At 39.0% G+C, this 18,118-nt stretch overlaps 1 protein-coding gene across 1 annotated transcript in view; it reads right to left on the bottom strand.

Moving 5' to 3' along the window:
- Window positions 1-18,118, bottom strand: part of LOC136169202 (glycerophosphodiester phosphodiesterase domain-containing protein 4-like) — a 130,300-nt gene that overhangs the window by 26,823 nt on the left and 85,359 nt on the right. The window contains exons 12-13 of the mRNA XM_065937016.1: window positions 17,117-17,271; window positions 6,424-6,571 (exon numbers count right to left, since the gene is read on the bottom strand). Coding sequence (XP_065793088.1) covers window positions 6,424-6,571; window positions 17,117-17,271 — 303 coding nt within the window. The remainder of the gene's footprint in view (window positions 1-6,423; window positions 6,572-17,116; window positions 17,272-18,118) is intronic.

The following is an 18,118-nucleotide window of genomic DNA, read 5'->3' as shown; positions in this document are numbered from 1 at the left end:
AGGCGAACATGTGTAAAAAGCTGGGATATATGTATACCTATGGCTGATCCATGTTGAGGTTTGACAGAAAACAGCAAAATTCTGTAAAGCAACTAACCTTCAATAAAAAATAAATAATTTTTTTTTTTTAAAAGCTGGCTTCCTTGAGGATGAGTAACCAAATGAAAAAAGACTGCAGTCATCCCAGGTAAGATTCAAGAAATATGGATGAGGCCATCCTTGATCACCCAGTCTGAACAAACTGGCTAAGACCAGAGAAATCACTCGAACGTCATACAGAATATGACAAATATTTGTCAGTTTTAAGTCATTAAGTATTAGATAGGTTTTTTAAACATAGTAAAATACTAATAGACCGTATATCATTTATCTCACAATTTCCCAATTAAAATACTTGAATTAACAGACTGATAAGCAAAGAGGATTATGTTGGATAAAATTGCTTCTTTGTGGTATTTTTATCCCCAATTTACAAATAAACAAACTGAAGCCCAGACAGGTTAACTGACATTTCCAAGTTCACAGAACAGGTGGTAGAGCCAAGATTTGAATCTGCATATTCTAACGCAGAGTGCGGGCTGCTTAGGAAGGCCCCTGGGATACTGGCCCCACCTCCCTAAACAAATTGACCTTGGGTTCTTTAAAAAATCACAAGCCAGGTGTAGAAAGTTTTTTATTTACAACTTTTACACTCTTTGAATTTTGAATCATATGAATTTATTATCAATTCAAGTATTAAAATGAGAAGTTTTACTTTGTAAAGTTTTATTTAATATATCCAAAAAGACAACTTCGAAAAACAACTGACTTAGGGAGACAGGATTATGGAGGGGTGTACTGCTTTCTATATTTATGTATTTTTATAATGATTGAATTTTATATAAAAAACAAGCTTACTTTGTAATCAATTTTTAAAAACAAAAATGTTAGAGAAGTTTATAGTACCATACATGAAGCAGGATAGTATGGGGACAGACAAGTGGAGAGGCTTCACCTATACCAAGGGACCTCCTTTTCGGTAGGTGACCCTACCAAAAGCTGCCCAAGGCACCAAGGAAGAAAGGATAAGCAGTTTTACACTGCCACCATAGGGCCTCAATACAGTTCTGGCCCTATGAGACTGTGCCCTTGGCCCTGACCACTTCGCACCTGCTCCTGACCTTGACCAAGTCACAAACAAGGGCCAGTGAGGCTGGAGGGATGAAGAAGGCAACCTAAAATATTTAGGCTTCTCATTTAGGTGTCTGTGCCTAAAGCTTTAACATTCAACATAGTTAAGAGTTTGGGTTATTATTTTGGACTAGACACTTTGATCCCGAATTGAGACTTTTTGGTCACTAAATGGTACTTTAAAAAAACTTTTGCAAGGAAGACAGAGAGTCTGTGTCTCTCCATGCCCAAGATACTCACCAGACACTGGAGGAGACTCCCCATAGTGAAGCTGACAGGAGAAGCCCGAGGGGTGATCAGGTACTAGGCAGGGAGGAGAGGGGGAGGTCTAGGCCAGGGGACTGTCAGGGCTGCTGGGGGACAACGGGGCCTGGGTGGTGGGGGCACAGTTCAGGCACTGGAAGAGGAAGGCTTGCTTGGTGGGGAGGAGGAGGGATCTTTAGGGGCTCAGATGCCACTAGCAGAAGTCCCTGAGGTTCCCCTTGTACTTGTCCTCAGGGAGATCCCTGGGGGCCCAGGCCTGGACCCTTGCCCTCAGGGGCCTCCCCTGACCTCTGGAGCCCTCTCCACCTTCTCAGCCAAACCCTCTTCACTGTGGGGCATCGTCCACCTCCAGGGAACCCTCCACACTTCAAGGCCCGCTCCGCCCAGGGAGGTCCCTTAAGCATGAGACAGAGTGGGGAGAAGAAAAGGGCAGGCAGGCTGGAAGCAGCTCCCATGGGGTTTGAGGAGCAGGAAACTGCCTGGTGTTCCCCTACCCACTCAGCCCTGGGAACCACCTGAGGCCCCATGCCCAGCCCTCTGCCCTCCAGGGCCTGGTTTCCTAGTCCCTCTGGGCAGTCCTGTGAGGTCCCCCTCATCCCTCCAGGGGCCCCATCGGCCCTTTGGACCAGACCTTCCACCCCATGGAACCCCTCTCTCTGCCCTCCAGGGACCTATCTTCCCTCTGGGGCCCTTTCCTTCCTCCGGTTAAGCCATCTGCCCTCTGGAGCCCTCTGGGTACCCTCGGCCCACATAGGTCCGGCAGGCACAGGAGGAAGGAAGAGGAGAGGGAGCCATTTCTAAAGGGGGAGCGTCCCTCAGGATGTGTAGGAACAAGAACCTGTTTAGTGTCCCCCTACCTCCTCAGCCCAGGGAGTCTCCTGGGGACCCAGGCCTGATCCTCCACACCCCAAAGCTGGAGGCACAGAATAGGCTCCATTGGCTGGGTGGAGCGAGAGACAGTCCGACCCCTATCCAGCACCTTTTCTGGAGGCAAGGGTCCTGAATAAGGACTTTCAAAGAAAGTGAAGTCGCTCAGTCGTGTCCAACTCTTTGCGACCCTACGGACTGTAGCCCACTAGGCTTATCCGTCCATGGGATTTTCCAGGCAAGAATACTGGAGTGGGTTGCCATTTCCTTCTCCAGGAGATCTTCCCAACCCAGGGATTGAACCCAGGTCTCCCGCATTGTAGGCAGAAGCTTTACCATCTGAGCCACCAGGGAAGTCCAAATAAGGACTTTACCACTACCTAAATCTCACTCCAGCTATTGTGCCACTGCTTAAACCCTTCCCAACCTACGCCCCACCCTTCACAGCCCAGGATTTTTCTGCCTTTTTTTTTCCCTGTTGTTGTTTGGTTGTTTTTTGAAGAAAAACAAATAAAAGGAATCCAGATTGGAAAAGAAGAAGCAAAAGACTTTCTTTGCAGAGGATATGATACTATACATAGAAAACCCTAAAGATGCCCCCAGAAAATTACTAGAGCTAATCAATGGACATGGTAAAATGGAAGGATATAAAACTTATACACAGAAATTCCTTGCATTAATATACACTAACAATGAAAAATCAAAAAAAGAAATTAAGGAAACAATCCCATTCACCACTGTAACAAAAATAATCAAATACCTAGGAATAAACCTAACTAAAGAGACAAGGGACTTGTATGCAGAAAACTATGAGACACTGATGAAAGAACCAGAAGATGGCATAGATGAAGAGATATACCATGTTCTTGGATTAGAAGAACTAATATTGTGAAAATGACAAAAGCAATCTACAGAGTCAAAACAATCCCTATCAAACTATTAATGTATTCTCCACAGACTTAGAGCAAGAAAATTCATAATTTGTATGAAAACACAAAAGATCCCAAATAGTGAAAATAATCTTCAGAAAGGAAAATGGAGCTGGAAGAATCAACCTTTCTAACTTCAGACTATACTACAAACCTACCGTCATTCAGACAAAGATGGTACTGGCACAAAAACAGAAATACAGACCAATGGAACAAGATAAAAAGGCCAGAGATAAACTCATACACATGTGGGCACCTTACCTTTGACAAAAGAGGCAAGAATATACAATGAAGAAAACACAATCTCTTCAGTAAGTGGACTGGGAAAACTGGACAGCTACATGTAAAAGAAAGAAACTAGAATATCTCCTACCTAACACCATACACAAAAATAAACTCAAAACGGATTAAAGATTTAAATATAAGGCCAGAAACTGTAAAGCTCCTAGAGAATAACACACAGTACACTACTTGACATAAATCACAGCAAGATCCTCTGTGAACCACCTCCTAGAATAATGGAAATAAAAACAAAAATAAACAAATGGGGCCTAATTAAACTTAAAAGATTTTTTTAAAGCAAAGGAAACTGTAAATAAAATGAAGAGAAAACCCTCAGAATGGGAGAAAATAATAGAAAATGAATCAACTGATGAAAATCTCCAAACTATAAAAGCAGTTTATACAGAGCAATACCAGAGAAACAAACAACCCAACTGAAAAATGAGCAGAAGACATAAACAGACATTTCTCCAAAGAAGACATACAGATGGTTATTAAACACATAAAAAGATGCTCAACAATGCTCATTATTAGAGAAGTGCAAATCAATACTACAATGGGGTAGTATGACCCAATAATCTCACTACTGGGCATATAGCCTGAGAAAACCATAATTTTTAAAGATACAGGTACCCCAATGTTCATCACAGCACTATTTACAATGATAGGCCATGGAAGCAACCTAAATGTCCATCAATAGATGAACAGATAAAGAAGTTGTGGTACATACATACAATGGAATGTTACTCAGCCATAAAAAGGAACAGATTTGAGTCAGTTCTAATGAGGTGGATGAACCAAGGGTCTATTATACAGAGTGAAGTAAATCAGAAGGAGAAAAACAAATACCATATATTAATGCACATATATATGGAATCTAGAAAGATGGTACTGATGAAGCTATTTGCAGAGTAGCAATGGAGACACAGACATACGGAACAGATTTATGAACACAGTGGGGGGAAGGGGAGGAAGGGACAAATTGAAAGAGTTGAAACATTACCATATGTAAAATAGATAGCCAGTGGAATTTGCTGTGTGACACAGGGAGCTCAAATCTGGTGCTCTGTGATAACCTGGATGGGTGGGATGGGGTGAGAGGTGGGAGGGAGGTTCCAGAAGGAGGGGACATATGCATGCCTATGGCTGATTCATGCTGATGAATGGCAGAAACTAACACAATATTATAAAGCAATTATCCTCCATTTAAAAATAAATTTAAGTAAAAAAAAAAAAATATAGCAGTCAGCATAGTTTAAAGTATGTCTCAGTAATAAACCAACACAAAAATTTCAATGAAAAAAGTCTACAACAAATTCCGGAGAGGATGTGGAGAAAAGGCAACCTTCTTGCACTGTTGGTGGGAATGTAAATTGACACAGCCACTATGGAGAACAATATGGAGATTCCTTTAAAAACTAGGATAAAACTACCATATGATCCAGCAATCACACTACAAGGCATATACCAAATTCAAAACCTGACAAAATCATAATTCAAAAAGACACACATACCCCAATGTTCACTGTAGCACTATTTATAATAGCTGGGACATGGAAGCAACCTAGATGTCCATCAACAAATGAATGTGAAGAAGTTGTGTTAAATACAAAACAATGGAACATTACTCAGTCATACAATGGAATACATTTGAGTCAGTTGTAGTGAGGCGGATGAACCCAGAACCTATTATTATTATACAGAGTGAAGTAAGTCAGAAAGAAAAAAACAAATAGCGTACATTAATACATACACATGGAATCTAGAAAAATGGTACTGATGGATCTATTTTCAGGGCAGGAATAGAGGTGCAGAAACAGAGGATACATTTGTGGACACAGTGGGGGAAGGGGAGGGTGGGATGAATGAGAAAGCAGCACTTAAACATATATATTACCATATGTAAAATAGAAAACTAATGATGGGAAGTTGTTGTAAAACACAGGGTGCTCAACCCAGTACTCTGTGACAACCTAGAGGGGTGGGATGAGGTGGGGTGGTAGGTGAGAGGGAAGTTCAAGAGGGAGAAGACATATGCATATTTATGGCTTGATTCACACTGCTGTATAAAAGAAACCAACACAACATTGCAAAGCAATTATCCTCCAATTAAATTAAAAAAATAACCTATAAGAGTGACTAAAAAAACTATGGGATCTGAGTGAGATCTCATTCAGGGGAAGGGAAAGACTAGCTCAGAGCAATTTAAACAGTCAGTGGAGATAAAGTATTTTCTGATGCTGACTGTCCCATTCAGTCTACATAATCTATACCAACTACGTATGTATGTATGTATGTGTAAAGTTCCCTCCACAAGTAATAAGTGAAGGGATTTGGCTGGGGTTACAACTCAAGACTTCAGGTCCTCAATTCTCTGGCCATAAGCAGTAGCAAGACAGAAGAGAAAATCAAACTAGGTGGCTGGACACTTGCTCATCTTTCAAAAGCATTTTGCTTGGACACACAGTGCTTACTTTGGAATCAAGTACACTGGGTTTTCTCCCCACACCTCATGCCACTGTCATTGTCGCTGTGCCTTCAGGAAAGTGAGGCTGCAGTAACACACCTCTGGATTCAGACCTCACTCTGAATCTTGCAACATGTGACGCTTCAGATTCTCCACAGGGATACTTCCAGTGGCTAACTCAGCAGTTTAAAAACTACATAATGCATGAAAGGCACATTGTGAGGATTCAATAAACAGCAATTATTATACCAATATTAATTTCCCCCTGAAAATCACAGAAGGATCTGGGTGAGAGAAGGGAGAATGCACATCTCCAATCTCACATAAGTCTCTGCTCTTAAGTAGCTACCCTGGGGAGTGCATAATGGGCAATGTAGGGGTGGGTGGGGGACAGAGACTCCTATTATACCAGACTTGGAAGAACAATCTGGACGACCAGCTCACCATGAAGTAGGAAGGTTGAGTCATCTCATTCAGGACCTGAATGTTGTCTGTGGTCACAGAGGGAATCCTGGAGCACCAGGCCAGTGAGAAGAGCCAAGGTTCATTGACGAGGTATAAGTTGATGCTGATGTTAGCTGCTCTATATTCTCTAGGAAAAAAAAAAAAAAGAACCCACAGGAGATTCAGAGTTAATCTCACTCTCATCACCTAAGAGGGAAACAGTCACTATATGTGAGAAAGGATGTTGCCTAAATCACCAGAAGTAGGTGGTAGTAGGACAACCTATGATATGACATGCAGAATTAGCTCATACTGCAATGAGATAAAGGACTGCACTTAATACCTTTGCGACTATGCCTGCAGTAGTATTTTAGTAAACTGGCTTCCTCAAGGAAAGAAAAATGAAGGAGGGAAGAAAGGAGGGGAGGGAAGGAGGAAGGAAGGAAGGGCGGGGGGAAGGGAAAAAAGGAAAGCCCTAACAAATTCCTAATAGAACTTGTCAATTTCCATGGTATAAATACTCACAATTTGCTCCCGTAAGCTGACATGCACCAGCTCCAGTACACTATTGGGCAGCAAATGCACTTACTTCCATCAGAGCACTTACCGTCCTCTACTCTATGTGCCTTCCTATCAATCTTCTCTACTTAACTGTAAGCAAATTAAAAGCAAAGACTTATGTCTTACTCAACTCTGAATATTCAGTGCATGCGTGCTAAGTCACTTCAGTCCTGTCTGACTGTTTGTGACCCTTTGGACTATAGCCCACTAGGCTCCTTTGTCCATGGGATTCCCCAGACAAGAATACTGGAGTGGGCTGCCATGCCCTCCTCCAGGGTATATTCCCAACCCAGGGAGAGAACACGCATCTCTTAAGTCCCCTGCATTGGCAGGTGACTTCTTTACCACTAGTGCCGCCTGGGAACCCTCTGTATATCCAGTGGTGGTAGTGGTGGTTTACGTACCATAATACCTGCCTGGAGAAACAGTTAAATGAAGGAATGAATAAATGAATACTAATTTGGTGAATATTGAAACTTCAAATATAAAAAAAACTTTACAAGCATGAGTAGGGGGAATGAAACACAGCACTTCCCAATGGCCGAATGAAATGTCAGTAAATATTTGTGCACTATCTGTAGAAAGAGTAGAAGAACATCTAGTCAAGTTGTCATTAGAGATTAAATTTCTCAGAAAATACAACATGTAAGTGCCTTCAAAAGACTTTTTAACCCTGAGATGTTATAACATATTGAAAACAGCTCTGCACAAGCCTGGGGCTGAATCCCAGCTCTGTCACATACTAACTTGGCAATTTCTTAGGCTCAGTGTATAAACTGTAAATAAAAATAACCATACCACCTTTACAGGAGTGCTTGCAATTAGTTACCCAAAATGTTAGACTGTGTCTAAGACAATTCTACAGATCATCTAAAAGTAAGGAAATGTTTTTTGAAGCTAAAAGTTTTTTTCTTAAACTTTTTGAAATTAACACACAAAAACCAATCACATGTCTGTATGTTAATAAGCATACAGAAATTGAAATATAAAACAATACTATTAACAATCACTCCAAAGAAAATTAAATAATTAGGTATAACCTTTAACAAAATAAAAGAGGATCTGAAAATCTGTAAAAACTACAAGTCGCTCAATTGAATCCAATGCTTTGCGACCCAATGGACTGCAGCTAGCCAGGCTTCTCTGTCCACGGAATTCTCCAGGCAAGAAAACTGGAGTGGGTAGCCATTCCCTTCTCCAGGGGATCTTCCTGACTGAGGGATCAAACAAACATCTTCTACATTGCAGGTGGATTCTTTGCTATCTGAGCCACCAGGGAAAGAATATGTTTAAAACACGTGCCACAGCTACTGAAGCTCACACACCCTAGAGCTTGTGCTCCACAACAAGAGAAGCCATAGCAATGAGAAGCCTGCACACAGAATAGCCCCACTCATAGCAAGTAGAGAAAAGCTGGTATAACAACAAAGACCCAGCATAGTCACAAATAAATAAATAAAATTATATAAAAAAAATAAGAGAAGTCTTTGAGATCTAAGAGCAAGACAAAGAACTCAGACTTGACATTAAAAGCATGATTCATAAAAGGTAAAACTGACAAATTAGACTCCATCTAAAGTTTAAAATTCTGCTCTGTAGGAGACTCTGTTAAGAGGATGTTACAGTCCAGTCATACTGGGACAAGATATTTATAAATAACATATCCAACAAAGGACTAATAGCTATATTATAGAGAGACCTCTCAAAACTCAATTAAAAAAAAATCAAGCAATCCAATTAGAAAGGACATGAAGAAACATTTCACTGAAGAGGACATACCATTGAGAAATAACCACATAATTATATGTGCTACATCATTAGCCATCAGAGAATGAAAACTAAAACCACAATGAGATGTCACTACACACTTAAAATGGCTACCAAAAAGTAATGATGATGCCAAAAATTGGTAAAGATATAGAGACTCTGGGTCATTATATACTGCTGACAGGAACGTAAAAGTTTCCCCCCAAAAGTCTGGCACTTTCTCATAAAATTAGACAAGTAATTACCATAACCTAGCAACTATATGCTCAGGTCTTTATTTCATAAAAACAAAAACTTATGCTTACGAGAGAGAATTATTGGAAGATGATTGAAAAGGAAACATTAGGAATCTCTCTCCCCACCTAGACAACAACTGCACTAAAAGAATCTGCCTAATGTAACTCTTTTGGGACTATGGAATCTGTTGAAGGCTTTCAACTTCTAGGGAAGTTTTGGATGATAAGTTATAGTTAACTTTGGTCACTTTCATCACCTGGTCCAGTAGCAGTTGCAGTACGCGAGTCCCTAGCACACGGCAGCCAGTTGGCCCCATATTCCTGAGGCAGACCGGACAGTTTGTAGGAACCAAGGTGGGCCAAAAGGATCTTATCCTTCAAATAATAGGAATCTGTGGTTTGATGGCTGACTGATGCTTCTCCTCACACAGGTGTAGACAGAATGGGGATGTCATGATTGTTGTACCTCCCCCTATTGTTACAAACCTCTCCCACTGAAGTGACTACCAGGGGTTAAAAGGGTCAATACCCTTCCCTCCCCATTGTTCACTTTTTTCCCCTTTTGGAGATGAATGAGAATAAAAACACAATATACTAAAACCTGGCATGCAGCAAAAATAATGATGGTGGGTAAATTCACAGTTATACACACTTACATTTAAAAAACAATAAAGATCTCAACATCCAAATTTTGCAATTTAAGGAACTAGCAAAAGAAGAATAAATTGATCCAACATAGTGAAAAGAAGAAAATAATAAAGATTAGAGCAGAAATAAATGAATCATAAAACAGAAAACCAATAGAGAAATTCAATGAATGAACCTGAAGGTTAGTTCCTCAAACAGATCAACAAAATTGGTAAGCCTTTACCCAGATGTACTACTAATTAAAAAAAAAAGATTCAAATTACTGAAATCAGAAATAAAAATGGGGACATTACTATTTTACAGAAATAAAAAGGATTATAAGAGTGTACTATGAACAGTTGTATCCCAACAAACTGGATAAACTACATGGACAAATTCCTAAAAACACAAAACCTATTTTGTAATCATGAAGAATTAGAAAATGCAAACAAACTACAATGAATAAGGAGACTCAATCATTAACCAAAATCTTCCAACAAAGAAAAGTCCTAGGCCCATTGCTTTCACTGCTGAATTCCACCAAACATTTTGAGAACTAATACCAACTCATTAGGATGGCTATGTAAAGAAAAAGAAAAAACAAAAAAAAAAAGAAAAAGAAAAAACAAAACCAGAAATCAACAAGAATGTGGAGGATGTAGAGAAATTAAAACTCCTGTGTACTCTTGGTTTTTGTGGAGAACAGTATGGCAGTTTCTCAAAAAGTTAAAAATAGAATTACCATAAGATCCAGCAAGTCTGCTTAATAGATATATGCAAAAATAATTGAAAGAAGGGTCTTGAAGATACATATATATATATATTTGTATATTCATGTTCACAGCAGCATTATTCACTCTAACTAGGGCTTCCCTGGTGGCTCAGATGGCAAGAATCTGCCTGCAATGCAGGAGACCTGGGTTTGATCCCTGGGTTGGGAAGATTCCCTGGAGGAGGGCATGGCAACCCACTCCAGTACTACAGCCTGGAGGATCCCCATGGACAGAGGTGCCTGGCAGGCTACAGTCCATGGGGTTGCAATGAATCAGACACGACTAAATGACTAAACTCAGCTCAGCACTGCACATAACATGGAAGCAGTTCAAGTGTTCATCAACTGTTGAATAAATAAGCAAACTGTGGTATATATATGCAATGGAATACTATTTAGCCCTCAAATAGAAAGAAATTCTGCAATGGACGGATTTAACATGGATGACCCTTGAGGACTTTATTCGAAGTGAAATAAGCCAGTTATAAAAAGACAAATATCTGTATGATTCAACTTATATAAGTCAAGATAAGAGAGAGAGAGAGCAGAATGGATGAAGGAGTCGTTAGGGATATTATTGTTTAATGAGTATAGAATTGAGCATACAAGATGAAGAGGTAGATTGATGGCAGGAATGGTTGTACAGTGTAATCAATGTATATTAAAATGATTAATTAAGATAGCACATTTTACATTATGTATATTTCTACCATGGTTAAAACATTTTTAAATGACTAAAATCTGTTACATTCACATGAAAACCTGTACACAAATATTCAAAACAGACTTATTTAAAATAATGCATAAACAAACAACCAGACAGCCTTATGTTGACGAATGAGTAAACAAATTTCAGTACATCCATACAATGGAATACTACTCAGCAATGAAAAACAATAAACTATTGATAAATGCAATAACCTGGATAACTCTCAAAGGGAACTCATTGAATGAAAAAAAGCCAATCACAAATGTTTACATATTTTAAGATTCTATTTACATTATATTCTCAAAATAACATAATAATCAAAGTGGAGACTAGATTAGTGATTGTGAAGAGTTAGGGTTTGAGGTGAGGGGAAGCGGAAGGAAGTAAGAGGACTGTGGCTATCAGAGAGGAACAACAGGAATACTTCTGGTGATGAAACCAGTCTGTCTTGGTTGTGGCACTGGAATCACTGCCCTACACGTGTAATAAAACTGCACAGCACTATATATACAAACACATACAAAATGATATAAGCAAAGCTGGGGAAATCTGAGTAATATTGGTGGACTACACTGACATCAATACCTTGGTTTTGATATTGTACTAAAATTTTACAAGTTTACCATTGGAGTAAACAGGATAAAAGGTATACAGCATCATTTTGTATTATTTCTTATAAGTTAGCATGCAATTATCTCAAATGTTTAATTTAAACTTTAAATTTAAACTTAATTTAATCTTAAAATGTTTAATTTTAAAAATATTACTGATAGTTTTAAAAATATAATAAAAATGTACTCTGGGGTTTATAACTAAAATATTATTCATCACAACAGGTGCACAAAGGACAGCAGATAGTCAGTGGAATTAAGATTTCAATATTCTATACTCTATGTTGTGGAAAAACTATCCAAAGGTGAATTGTAATAAGGTAAGGATACTTCTTATAATTTCTAGAGCAACTAGTAAAAAAATAATTCAAAAATGTAAAAAGTCAATAGAGAAGATAGGAAATAATCAATGAACTTAAAACATTGAAAGTTAGGATGACCAAATTGAAAGAATGACCAAATAACCAATCTAGAATAAAGAGGACAAATAGGAAAAATGGCAAGATGTAATATAAACCTAGGTATATTCATTAGTAAACTAATAATTAATGGGTCAGATATTCCCACTGAAATATAGTCCCACTATACTCAGATAGTCCCACTAAATATAAAAGCAAGAACAGATATGGGCTTCCCTTGTGGCTCAGCTGGTAAAGAATCCGCCTGCAATGTGGGAGACCTAGCTATGATCCCTGGGTTGGGAAGATCCCTTGGAGAAGGGAAAGGTTACCCACTCCAGGATTCTGGCCTGGAGAAATCCATGGACTGTATAGTCCACGGGGTCGCAAAGAGTCGGACACAACTGAGCGACTTTCACTTTCCCTTTATCAGAGATACACCTTACTTTTTAAAACCTTTTCCTTTTGCATTTGGGTATAGCCGATGAGCAATGCTGTGATGGTATCAGGTGAAGGGTAAAGGGACTCAGCCACACCTATACATGTATCCACTCTCCCCAAACTCCCATCCTGACCGGAAGGTTCAAGACGCCACATAACACTAAGCAGAGTTCCATGTGCTATACAGGAAGTCTTTGCTGCATATGCATTTCAAATATAGCAGTATGGACATGTTCATCCTAAATTCCCTAACTATCCCTTCCCCCTATCTTTGCCCCCGGCAACCATAAGTTTGTTCTCTAAGTCTTTGAGAAAGAGATGTACTTTAAATATAAAGACACAAAGCAGTTCAAAAACAAAGAACAAAAACAGAAATGCCACAGAAACACTAATTATAAGAAAGCCAGTGTGGCAATATTAATAAAATCAATCCTTAGGCAACAATTATAACCAGAGAGAAGGGACATTTCATAATGAAAGGATGGGAATAAATCCATGAAAAAAATCTAACAATTCTAAATGCAAATACACCTTAAAAAAAAAGAGTTTAAAATATGAGAAGCCAAACCACCACAACAATCACAATAACAACAAAAACACAGCAAAAGGGAGAAATACAGAAGTCAACAGTCAGCTGGAAATATTACATCCCCTTTTCTATAACTGACAGATGAGGCACAGGGAGCCCTTAATTTCTCTCTGACTGAAGAGGTTGCTCCCAGAAGGAAGAAGGCAGAAGACATGGTCTCATCTCCTTGTCAACATGATATCTACATATTTTCTAAATAGAACAATAATATTTGCTAGAAAGAAAGGTCTTTATATATAGAATATGTTCTTTAATGGATGTTCCTGGTTGATTACTTTTTATTACACATTTTGTAAATAAATACAGAATGTGGATTTATGAGGTATGCGTCCTTGGGCAAAGCCACAAAAGCTATGAAATTCTCTGGGAGTATTAAATGCAGATGTTTTGTAACTCAAATGTTCTCCTTCAAAGTGAAATAACCCTGTAAAAACACATTTGGAGCCTATATCTATCACTGTGGGCCATAGGTTATGTGTCCAATAAGGCAAGAAACCTGCAAAGTTGAAATCAACGTCCCTGACCTCTGCTTGCTTCATCTGAGCCTCCTGACTGCCTTTTGCATCACTGAAATTAATAATAAAACTTAAGAGTAAGTTCTCTGATGTGTATGAGTTTGATCTGCAACCTAATGCTTTGTGTTAACTCCACAGAAAAAGCAGGAGGAAAATGCAGGATAAAATACTTTAAAAGACTATTAACCAACTTAAACTAGTTGTATATTTTGGAAATTAAGCCAGCCCCTGTTGGAATCATTTGTGATTATTTTTTCCCAGTCTGCAGGTTGTCGTTTTGCTTTCTTTATGGTTTCCTTTGCTGGGCAAAAGCTTTTAAGTTTGATTAGGCCACTTGATTTTCTAATAGGACTCAGGATATGATTGATTCCTCTTAAAGTCTGATGCCAGCTGATACTATTCCCATATAACTATGGCCAAGGAATAACTTTTAAAAATTGCTACTAAAAGAATTAACACTGGGGAATCTGTCAAACCTATATTTAAACCTCAGTGTGGTCCCCTACTAACCAACTGTATGGACTTTGGGGAAATATTAACACCTAACCTCCCTGAACTTTTCCTCTTTAGAGATAAGATTCCTCATTTGAAACATGGGGAGTGATGCTAATTTATAGGGCACAGCATGTAACGATGGTGATGATGAAACAACAGGTAACATTTACTGTGTTCATACATTTGCCTATCATTTTGCTCTGTGCATATATGTAGTATATCACTTAATCTTTTAACCATTCCATCAGGTTATTGTTATCCTTAAATTACAAATGAGAAAACTGATTATTAAAACTTGTCCAAAGTCACATGTTTAGCTGATGAGTAAGCCAGAATTTAAAAAAGAGCCTGTGACCAACCAACAGAACTTGACACATAATAAAGGCTCAGTAAGTGAAAGTTATTATAATTACTTTCAACTACCAGATTAATCTAAATTATGATTAGCAGAGAAAGAAAACACCTTGGAGTCATTTTTTCTTTGATAAAAAGTAGAAAGGAAGAGACATACACTCAAAACAGAGGAATAGTTGGACAAAGAGAAATCTACTGAATAGGAAAGAGAGGTAAAACATATATAATTTTCTAATGCTGAAAGAAAAATATATATATATATATATATATATATTTTATGATCAACTCCCTCATAGCCAGAGAGGCTGGAAAAGCCAGAACATGAAAAGAGGTAAATCCAATAGCCTAGCTCATGACTTGAGATACAAAAATGAATCTACAGGAATTTCTGTAGCTCAAAGAGATTTTGGAGATATGGAAATACGTATTTGTATCTGGACAAAACACATATATATGTTCAGTTTCTGAAGCATTTAGAATCATCTGAAAAGAACTTTCAGATATACAAGCTGCATTTAGAAAAGGCAGAGGAACCAGAGATCAAATTGCCAACAGCCACTGGATCATAGAAAAAGCAAGAAGAATTCCAGAAAAACATCTACTTCTGCTTCATTGATTATGCTAAAACCTTTGACTGTGGGAGTCACAAAAAACTGTTGAAAATTCTTCAAGAGATGGGAATACCAGACCATCTACCCTGCCTCCTGAGAAACTTATATGTGGGTCAAGAAGCAAAACAGTTAGAACCAGACATGGAACAATGGACTGGTTCCAAATTGGGAAGGAGCACGTCAAGACTGTATACTGTCATCCTGCTTATTTAACTTATATGCCGAGAACATCACGCAAAATGTGAGACTGGATGAAGCACAAGCAGGAATCAAGATTGCTGAACAAAATATCAATAACCTCAGATATTCAGATGACACCACTCCAATGGCAGAAAATAAATTGGAACTAAACAGCCTCTTGATGAGGGTGAAAGAGGAGAGTGAAAAAGCTAGCTTAAAACTCAACATTCAAAATACTAAGATTATGGTATCCTGTCCCATCACTTCATGACAAATAGATGGGGAAAAAGTGGAAACAGACTGATTTTATTTTATTGGGCTCCAAAAGCAATGCAGATGGTGACTGTAGTCATGAAATTAAAAGACACTTGCTCCTTGAAAGACAAGCTATGACAAACCTAGACAGCGTATTAAAAAGCGGAGACATCATTTTGCCAACAAAGGTCTGTATAGTTAAAGCTATGGTTTTTCCAGTAGTCACGTACGAATGTGAGACTTGGACCATAGAGAAGGCTGAGTGCCAAAGAACTGATGCTTTCAAGCTGTGATGCTGGAGAAGGTTCTTGAGAGTCCCTTGGACAACAAGGAGATAAAACCAGTCAATCCTAAAGGAAAGTGAAAGTGAAAGTCACTCAGTCGTGTCCCACTCTTTGTGACCCCATGACTACACAGTCCATGGAATTCTCCAGGCCAGATCCCTGGAGTGGGTAGCCTTTCCCTTCGCCAGGGGATCTTGCCAACCCAGGGATCAAACCCAGGTCTCCCACATTGCAGACAGATTCTTTATCAGCTGAACTACAAGGGAAGCCAAGAATACTGGAGTGGGTAGCCTATCCCTTCTCCAGCGGATCTTTCCTACTCAGAAATAGAACTGAGGTCCCCTGCATTGCAGGCAGATTCTTTACCAACTGAGCTATGAGGGAAGCCTCTATCCTAAAGGAAATCAACCTGAACATTCACTGGAAGAATTGATGCTGAAGTTAAAGTTTCAATACTTTCGCCACCTGATGCAAAGAGCTGACACAATGAAAAAACGCTGATGCTAGGAAAGATTGAGGGCAGTAGAAGAGGGTAACAGAGGATGAGAAGGCTGGATGGCATCACTCACTTAATGGACACGAGTTTGCGCAAACACCAGGAGACAGTGAAGGACAGGGAAGCCTGGCATGCTGCACTCCATGGGGTCGCAAAGAGTCAGACATGACTTAGCGACTGAACAACAATGACATAGGGACTAATGTAAGCAGTGACTAGCAATAATTAAATCTGAAAAAGTTACCATTTTATTCTCAGGAGTTTTTAATCCTGAAAACTCTGTCTCCGATTATGTAATTATAAATGTGGTGATTGAAAATTTCAGTTTCTTCTCATGCTTGGCTGTTTTAAGGGTTTTTCTAATAATGATTTAACTATGTTTCAAATTATATCTATGAGAAATCTGGGTATCTGGATTACAAAGTTATTTACTAGGTACTTCAATCCATCTGGTAATAGCAGAAGGAAAGCAACCACTTTTCGAGTTCATTTCAGTGATCACTTTATACAACAACAAAAACACCCAACACACAGAAGCGTGTGCTGAATGAGAGACTGAAGCATAAAGGAGAAGGGGCTGAAGAGCATGTTCCAGGAACAGAGTGTAACTTGGATAAATGTTTGTTGGCACAGAGTGAGGGAAGGGTAAGAAGATGGAAACAGGGGATTCCAGAATGATAACTACACACAGAAATCCTGAGATGGGAGGAGGAACCTACGTAGCTTGGCTGGGATGCAAATTTCCTGCAAGTAAGGCAATCTGTGCTGAGGAAAGTGTGGTCAAACACTTACCTCATCCCATTATAGAACAAGTTCTTATAGTCAACATTTACTCTAGTGATATTTTCTTTTGTGAGGCGTTCAACAGAGAATAACCGGCCCACTTGCTGAAAACCAGGAGCTTTTTTCTTGACATACTCCCTTTCAAAAGCTGGCAACCAAAAAATCTGTAAGGAGAAACAGGAAGTCTTTCAGTGGATAATCAGCTGTCTAGGTACAAACAGATCCTATATAGAATGGGAGGAGCCCCATTCCAGCATAGGTAACAGTCTATAAAGAGCAGAGAGATTCTAGACCTTGGTGAAAGAGTCAACCTCGCTAATACTGTCTTATAAAGGGGCTTTCACCAGGGTTGTTCTGGAGCTGAGTTTTCCCAGTTAACATCATGGAACCAAGGGTCCTCCATGTCACCACACTAGGTAAACTAGGTATGGAAGAAAGGTTAGAATCATAAACACCTCTTCTGACTGATACTAAAAATCATCTTTGTGAGAGGTTATTTCCAGCCAACAGGGAAGGCTATTATGACTCATCTGTGGAAATAGTTCTATTTGCAAAAACAACCCACATATTTGTTTCTTTCATAGCATTCTTCCATATCCTGAGAATTTGACATGTGGAATGACTGCCCAAATGCAGAGTAGCTTCTGAAAAATATGATGAACAAATCTCTGCTCTAATAAGAACCAGATGTCCTTTCTATATTATTAATGAAAGCCAAGTCCTCAAAGTCTTGAGTGTCCCATGCCCAGACCCTTTCTAATAGATGTATGTTGGTGATAGTGCAGGTCACATCATACAGCCATTAAACACATATTCCCTTTTAACAGAGGGGTGACATTTCATTTGGCTTTGAATAACAAATAGACTGTGTTTTCCCCCACTGACACAAATTTAACAGGATCATTCCTAGATTGCCAAATATAGCTAGCTGTATAAAAAGTCATCTTCATTTTTATAGGGAGCAAAATTATTTAAGGATCCCAAGGAAGAGCTACAAGGTAGGTCAGATTC

Source organism: Muntiacus reevesi, chromosome 5, assembly GCF_963930625.1.
Source record: "Muntiacus reevesi chromosome 5, mMunRee1.1, whole genome shotgun sequence".
Lineage (NCBI taxonomy): Eukaryota > Metazoa > Chordata > Mammalia > Artiodactyla > Cervidae > Muntiacus > Muntiacus reevesi.
The sequence above is the reverse complement of the archived record's forward strand: the minus strand, read 5'-3'. Positions and strand labels throughout refer to the sequence as shown.